Genomic DNA, 8,352 nt, shown 5'->3' with positions numbered 1-8,352 from the left:
CTATGTCAAGACAGAGATACTGAAAATTTACGTCTATATGCACAGAACAATTGCAAATAGATGCGACAATCTACATAGCTTGTTTACCAACCTGTGTCTTCATATGATGCTTCGTCAGAATCGGACGAGAATAAGTCATCCATTATTGAAGCCTGCTTGCGTTGGGAGTAGATGTTATAGTCTAAGTACCCTGTTCGAATAGTCGAACGTGCTATCGATCAAATTTCATTATTGTACTTCCAGTGATATAATATATGATATATATGTAGCTACGCGCATTGTATATTCTCTATATGTACAATGAATAAAAATCAGATAAAGAAATGTATTTGTTTGCAACACATAAACTCACTCTACTGTTAAGTAGAGAGAGGTTCACACTTCACACTTCACGCAAACAACACATCAAGACAACTACACACTTCATAAAAATATTATTTACCATCATGTATCATTCTCATCGTCTTTTTCTTCAGCGGGGTCATGATTTTGATGAAGAGATTTCAAGGGGGACTCCCCACAAAGCCAGCATATAAATATGTAGTCAAAAAGTCCTAGAATCATGAGTCATAGTCCCATAGACCAATTAATATGGGCATAGATTAAAATAAAAATGGTTTTTGATCAGTGATCATTTATTTATATTGCATAAATACGCGAGTAGAGTGATGAGTACAGAAGGCATAATGCATTATTTTATGCACGCCCACGCTGTGAGTACACTATATGGCTCATACTTAACTGCTAGTCATCTACAATCTGCATAGACACTTTGACCATTTGAATAAAGAAGCGATCTGAAATATGAAGAAATCTATAGCACATATATGCCTCGAGATGTACCTCGGCCTGGTATCCTTTGCCGGCGTGCAAGGAATGTCGCCCAACATTATAATTGTACAACCAGACGACCTGCCCTTTTTCGATGCCTGGACACCACCTCCCAATAATCCAGTAGACGATGCCACGAACTCATTCCCGAATGGGTATGCATTAAAAAATATAGAGAGACTCCGCAAGCAAGGACTCGAGATGAAGCAGGCGTACACGGTGTCCCCGGCTTGTGGCACATCAAGATTCTCTACTATAACAGGCAGATACCCTAGCCGGTCGGGATATAGTCGTGATATAAACACAGGCCTAGATATATCCAAAGTTACGATTCCGACTACTAAACTGGAGGATGTAGTTGGGCACTCAGACTGCACAAAGGACAATATGGCTGTGGAATTCCGCTCCAATGGCTATCGCACTGGCGTAGTAGGTAAATGGCATTTGTCGAACATTAGAAACGAGGCCTACTCGTATCCGAAGTTCCAAACGCTCGTGAGAGAGTGTGGGTTTGATTTCGCAGATGCACTCTACATGGAGAATCTAGGCTCATACTCCGACGGCTCCTTCTCACATAATATGGAGTGGGTTACATACAAGGGTATCGAGTTCATCGAAGAGTCTATTGCAGAAGAAAAGCCGTTCTTCCTGTATTTCAATCCAACGGTACCTCATTCCAGCGGCAACGTGAAAGAAGCACTTTTAGACTTCAAGTGCACGGATACTGCAAATGGTCAGCTCGATACTGAGCCCGACATCGTTGGCATGACAACGGCTTATGGCAGTTGTGAGGCGTATAGACGGACTATATTCGACCGTGCGGGAGAACTGGAATCAAATGCCGAATTAGGTGCCATATGGGTGGACGACGGTATTGGAGCACTAATTAGGACACTAGAAGATTATGATGAGCTGAATAATACGATATTCGTGTTCCAAATGGATCACGGCATAGAGACAAAGATGGCGCTGTTTGAAAACGGAAACCGCATCGCACAGTTTGTCCATTATCCAGATGCGTTTGGAACCGAGGGAAAAACATTTGAAGGGTTAGTGCAAACAATCGACCTGGCCCCAACACTTCTGGACTACGCTGGAATTGCTGCTGAGTACGAGACCGACGGTGAATCGTGGATAGACGCAGTGTTAGATGAAACTGCAGAGTCCACATGGAGAGACGAGAGATGCCTTCTATTCGAATTTCAGTACGATCGTAGTGTGCGATGTGGTTGCGAGAAATTGACAACCATGGATGGGGCGGGCAGTACCACACGAAGAACGGGCAATCGCTTGGGGTATCCAGTTGCTGACGATACTTACTATAACCTATGCGATAGTGTTACAGGAGCCAACCCAGAGGGCACTGATTTATCGACGAGCGAACCAGAACAGGTAGCCAGGCTAGCAGACGTCTTGGACTGTTTCTTGAAGAAAACATCTCCCAGCTCAGAAGCGGACTATAGCACTGCTTGTACTTTGTAAAATAGATTTGCAATAAATAGTAATATTATGGTAGTATAACATTATGTACAATATGTGCAGTTCACCTTTAGACACCACCACCAGAAGGAAGAGACATAGCCTTCTTGTATAAATATCAATAATTTAGAAGGCTATCTATATGGAAGAGAACATGGAACAATACAATAAACCAATTTATGTATATTGCATCTTTTTTGGCGGGAAATCAACTTTCTCTCGTCTATTTTTTTTAGAAGAGGCTATGATCCCTTTCAACTTCCTAGCTCCAAAGTTCCCACTTCCTGGTGACATATCCTCAGCCTTCTCTCAAAGCCTTCTACATGAAACACTTCTTCTTGTGTATAGTTCAGAAGGATATGTAACATCACATATATGCATGCTCTTGGATACTCTCATCAGTGAGGTTCTGAATGCTCACCACGAGGATTAAGGCAGCACAAATGCGACAAGACGTCGTAGTGTATTAGAGTGCACAACAAACGACAGTACTTCAATCACTCCTTCCTATGTATATCAGTAGTTCATCAGGAAAGAATATGTCTTGTACGAGTATCATTCAGTAGCTCATATGATACAGCATTACGCACTACCCTTGTCAAAGCCAGTATGAACAGAGCAATTAAAGAGAATTCCATTGACGGAGAGTCGGTCATTCCTGAGGTCATAGAGGACACCCTGGACGATGCCTTCTCATTGACTGTGCAGTTTAGTCCCTCGGGCGTACTCATAGCTACAGGTTGCAATGATGGCAAGATACTTGTGTATGATCGGACTTCTAGATTGTATGGGCGGGCACTTATGGGCCATTCGGGACCGGTTATGTGTGTATCCTGGGTATGTGTTCCTTTGCATAGCTAGTTACGTGTGTCAGCTAGGTATGTGTTCCTTTGCATAGCTAGTTACTTGTGTATCCTGGGTACGTGTTCCTTTGCATAGCTATTTACGAGTGTATTCTGGGTATGTGTTCCTTTGCATAGCTAGTTACTTGTGTATTCTGGGTAAGTATCTATTAGTATCTGGTGCGTTGTGTCAGCAGGTTTTTGTAATATCTATTATAGCTTCTGCTCGTATTTGCGTCTGATCTCCCACTCGACGTTCTGGACGAAATGCTGGACTAACTAAGTTTGGTTAATTGTGTACGTTGTAGGCTGAAAGTTAGGCTTAGTGAGGTGACGAGTGTCAGCAGGGTGGTGTTTCATTACCGTTGGTTGTGTCTATTGTATTCGTTAGCATTTGCTGGTAATTGCGCACAACTGCATAGCCAATTGCCTTGGTAGTGTTCACATTGTCATATGTAGGTTAATCACGTGTGTGTGTGTGTGTCCTGACCAAGTTGTCTTAGTATCCAGTTACCTGTGTCAGCTGCTGGTGCGGGTTGTTAGTCACATCCTTTCGCACATTTCACCTTGCAAGTACGTTGATGATCAAGCAGGACCATAAACATGTGTCTACTGTATGGGTATTGCTTATTATCCAGTTGCGTGTGTCGACTGTGTGAGTGATATAAACCTTATTGTATCTGTTATATTCCGTAGCTTTTGCGAATAGTTGTGTACAACGGCCTATCTCAGTCAATCGGAAAGGCTGTGACAGACCTTGTAAACCCGTCCACCTGTGTCTGCTGGGTGATTCTTCTTTAGTATTTAGTTCTGAGTGAGTACCAATCAAGAAGTACGCTTTTGTGTTTATACTTTATCGATGTACGGGTGTACTATCATACACCTCAACAACGATATCGAATTGTCAGTATTCAGTACCACTTCCTTTAGTGTGCCGAGAGAGTGTTCCTTTGTGAGGCGAGTACTTCCTGTGTACAGTATCCCACACCTGCGCGTTTGCAACTGTAGGCACACGTGTAGATGTGCCGTATTGTTGTGGCTATGTACGTCAGGTGGGCAGGTAACTGTTGGCAAGGTCATGCAAGTGCATTGCAATAAGTATACACATCCATTATTATCGTATGTCTAGAGAGAGACAAACATACCTCTCATTATAGTACCTACTACACACCTTCAAAGCTAGGCCACGTACACTGTTCTCTCACTGTGAGAAGACCGGCTGTTTCGTAGCTGCCGCTGATACGTCAACACACCATCCCTCACACGACCACTTTTACACTGTATCTATGCACAGATGAACACACCATCCCTCACACAACCACTTGTGCACTGTATCTATGCACAGATGAACACACCATCCCTCACACAACCACTCGTGCACTGTATCTATGCACCGATGAACACACCATCCCTCACACGACCGCTTGTACACTGTATGCATGCACAGCTGACCACGCCATCCCTCACACAACCACTTGTGCACTGTATCTATGCACAGATGAACACACTATCCCCCACACGACCACTTGTACACTGTATGCATGTACAGATGAACACACCATCCCTCATAAACCACTTGTACACTATATCTATGCATATATGAACACACCATCCCTCACACGACCACTTGTGCACTGTATGCATGTACAGATGAGCACACTATCCCGTATACTACCACTTGTACACTGTATGCATGCACAGCTGACCACCGCCCCTCACACAACCACTTGTGCACTGTATGCATGTACAGCTGTCGGATCTGTGCCTAGTGAGTGGGGGCGCTGATGGCACCGTGTGTGTGTGGCAGAACGACGGAGAGTCGGAGGAGACGAGACGGCAGCCAACCATCCGACTATGCTATGGCGCACCTGTGCTGTCTATATCTGCTGCGACCACAGGGTGGGTAACATGGGGAGTCTAGTATGGTGTGTGAGGTGTGGCTTGGTTTCACCATATGTATTTGTATAGAATAGCCCATTCATCCGTTCCCACTGCGACCAGAGAGTGTGTATCAAGTTTTTCCAGTGGATTCTGTATAGTGAGTTTTAGATGACCATCTTCAGCTGTAAAGAACAGCTGGACCTCTGCGGATCTATTTAGATAAGAGAGTGTGTCTCATGCACAATGTAGTATGATCTGTGTAGTGTGACTTGAAAGCACCAGCTGTCTGGTTGTTGTATTGAATAGTATTTGAGAGTGTGTCTCGTGCACAATGTAGTATGATCTTTATAGTGTGACTTGAAAACACCAGCTCTCTGGTGGTCGTGTAGAATAGTGTTTTCGACCTGGACTTAAAAGTGACCCGAATAACAGCCTTCTCCTTTATAAATCGATGATTCACCTAACATATAATATGGAACAGGCTTTTGATATACAGATTTCTTAGTAGCAATAGTACGCACAGCGTTAACTCTTTCTCACTGGATGATACCAGTTATCATATGCGGTTCGTCTGGGGATAATCCATCAAGTGCTTGCGGCAGGTCTCATGGCCGAATCTCAGACAAGCTTGATATCAGAACTTTAACGTCATGTGGATTGCGAATTGTGCTTTCGCATAATAAAGTATATACGCGGCAGTCCCCTACGTACAAGAACATGTACGGTCCAAGTGTGACGTTTTGTTCGTGTGGGAGAGCGAAGGCAGCGAGGATTAGTGTACAGACCTTCAAGTGGGCTGTCTTTGTAGTGGCAACTATACGTTTGGACACCCTTGGCATCGTAATCGTCGTTTTGGTACCTACATGTATCATACCCTTCAAACTTACAAGTCAATTTCATACATTTCATACACAGGAGCGTTATCCCTCTCCGTGCCTTCTTATCTACAACAGTCCTTGCCATACGTTCCCGTACCAATCACAGTATATGGACTAGTCACATACCTATCCAAAACTCATTAATCACTCATTGACGACACATGTATGGTCTGTATCATTCACAAGGTGCTCGTCTTGCACGAACGTGACATCTCACACTTGTCAATAGCATATACATGGCTTATCCATACTCATTCTTTACTCTCTACCCATGCAACCCTACGAATTCACATCACCCGTAGGTAAATAGCGAATACATCACCTGCGCACGCCATCCGTCCCCAGACTTATCCATGATTCATTCCTTAAGCCATGGTGTCCAAGGTATTCAAAGTACATTGGCACCTGTAGGTATATTTGAATACCCTGGCACCTTATGTACACATAGTCAGTTCGGCTGCGAACTAACCGGTAGTGTGACTCAGCCGTGAGTCATTTTTCTTTTGCCTTCACCACTAGAGCCCTCTGGCATCATCAATTGGCCGTGGATACCGAATACCTGATTGTACGCTCATCAGTATCTCGGCTCATCGATGACTCATTTTTCTCTCCTCTACCTACACAGCTTACAAATAATAGTTAACTGCCTCGGTATGATGCCGATAATCAACGAAATTGGTACTGCGAGCCCGCGCGTTTGGCAATTGCCCATCACACCCACTGACCGGGTTGTAGAAGCATTTGTGAGCCCTACCTGCACAGATACAGATACAGATGCTCGCACAACCACTGGCAACACGGGAAAAATGTATTGTGAAGCTGTAGGTACCGTTCTAGCGACAGATCATATCGCTAGTACGGAGACAACAGGGAAAACAGGCACAAAGACAGACACACAGGCGGAGGCAGACATGGGAAGAAGCACACGCACAGAGATGCCCACTCATATAGAGGCTGCCATAAACACAGACGTGATTGCAAATACAACCACGCATGCAGACGGAGAGAAAAGGACATGTACAGGCATGCACACGAGTGCAGCTACGTCCACAGACACAGACAACACTGCGAATACAGGCACATACACCACCACAGACACAAATAGAAACGCTCGTACGGGGAGCAGCACAAATCCAGGCACACAGACAAGTGCAAACTTGAACACAAACAACACACATCCATTTGGGGCCGCATCTGTGGGAATGCGTGGTAGGGTGCCGGATAGTTCTGGCGGGTTTCTATCCCAGGAAATGTATCAGCGGCGCCATATTAACTTGGAGCAGTATATGACTGTGCATGAACAACCACAAACGAAAAATGCCAGACACGGCCACGGGGCTGCGTGTAAAAGCACTTGTGTGCACACACGCACACTGACACCCACAACAGAAGACACACAGACGTACAACAATACAGCCATATACAGCACAGCCTCTGGCCATGTGGTATATGTAGCGACATTTGAGGGAAGGATTATGCAGGTGAATCTGCGTACAGAGCGTGTGATGCTTTCCGTGAGCTTGAACAAGGCGGCTGTGGCTATCAGGACGATTCAGTGTAGCAAAGACGGGTAGGTTGCGCTCTCTCAGATTAGTTGCACATGCTTATGAACGAAAATGGCCATGATTCATGCGGTTATAACCTAGCACAAGTTCACACACCGATGTGAATTAACACTAGTTACGCTAGCATAAGGTGCGTCTTCTGCTTACTGTTCTAGCACTGTCACAAACATACAGGGTGATTGTTGACCTCTTTGCTCATAGCACTTCGGATAAACACTTGGCCATCCGGCGACTCTCATTCATATCATCTTGTTTATTTACACGTACATAAACACAAGCCGTATCCCAAACCAATTTTTTTCACTTCTCAATCTCTCATGCAGCACCTTGCTACTGGTGACCTGTAGTTTACGCAGCCTCTTCCTACTCAACACCTCCACAATGACTGTCATCGATGAGCTCAAGGAAGCCATCGATGCGCAAATATGGCACTGTGCTATCTTAAGCCCGTGCAATCAGTATATAGTGGCCGCCAAGACGCCGGGGAACATGCCTATGCACAAGTAAGTACAATGTGGCTTAGTAACTATACCTTGTGCCGATGCGGGAAGCGATGCAGAAGTGTGTACAGCAATTGTGTACGTGTGTGCGGATGTTACGTCGATAAGCATGCGATCCACTAGTATGTGTGCTTCGGTATTTATGTGCACTATACATATCGATGCGTATATATATATATATATTAATATATATATATATATATATATATCGATGCGTATATATATATATATATATATATATATATATATATATATATATATATATATATAGTATATATATATATATATATATATAGTATATATATATATATATATATATATACGTATACACGTACNTAGTGTAGNGTAGNACGTACGTACCGGTACCGGTACCGTT

The 8,352-nt window shown here is 44.0% G+C and overlaps 2 protein-coding genes across 2 annotated transcripts; both read left to right on the top strand.

Moving 5' to 3' along the window:
- The first annotated feature begins 693 nt into the window (after positions 1 to 693).
- On the top strand, positions 694 to 2,484 carry SARC_05372 (hypothetical protein). The gene has a single exon (XM_014300760.1). The coding sequence runs from the start codon at positions 805 to 807 to the stop codon at positions 2,311 to 2,313; it is 1,509 nt and encodes a 502-aa protein (XP_014156235.1). The 5' UTR covers positions 694 to 804; the 3' UTR covers positions 2,314 to 2,484.
- A 163-nt stretch (positions 2,485 to 2,647) lies between these two features.
- Positions 2,648 to 7,983, top strand: SARC_05371 (hypothetical protein; the record flags this gene model as incomplete). The annotated part of the gene is made up of 4 exons (XM_014300759.1): positions 2,648 to 3,147; positions 4,903 to 5,051; positions 6,537 to 7,481; positions 7,800 to 7,983. The coding sequence occupies exons 1-4, from the start codon at positions 2,920 to 2,922 to the stop codon at positions 7,981 to 7,983; spliced, it is 1,506 nt and encodes a 501-aa protein (XP_014156234.1). The 5' UTR covers positions 2,648 to 2,919.
- Positions 7,984 to 8,352: the final 369 nt, after the last annotated feature.

This window comes from Sphaeroforma arctica (assembly GCF_001186125.1).
Source record: "Sphaeroforma arctica JP610 unplaced genomic scaffold supercont1.340, whole genome shotgun sequence".
Classification (NCBI taxonomy): domain Eukaryota; class Ichthyosporea; order Ichthyophonida; genus Sphaeroforma; species Sphaeroforma arctica.
This window is presented reverse-complemented; position numbering and strand designations above follow the sequence as displayed.

Bases quoted from the DNA above. Each gene is read 5' to 3' on its own strand.
- SARC_05372 (XM_014300760.1), top strand. From the start codon at position 805: ATGAAGAAATCTATAGCACATATATGCCTCGAGATGTACCTCGGCCTG.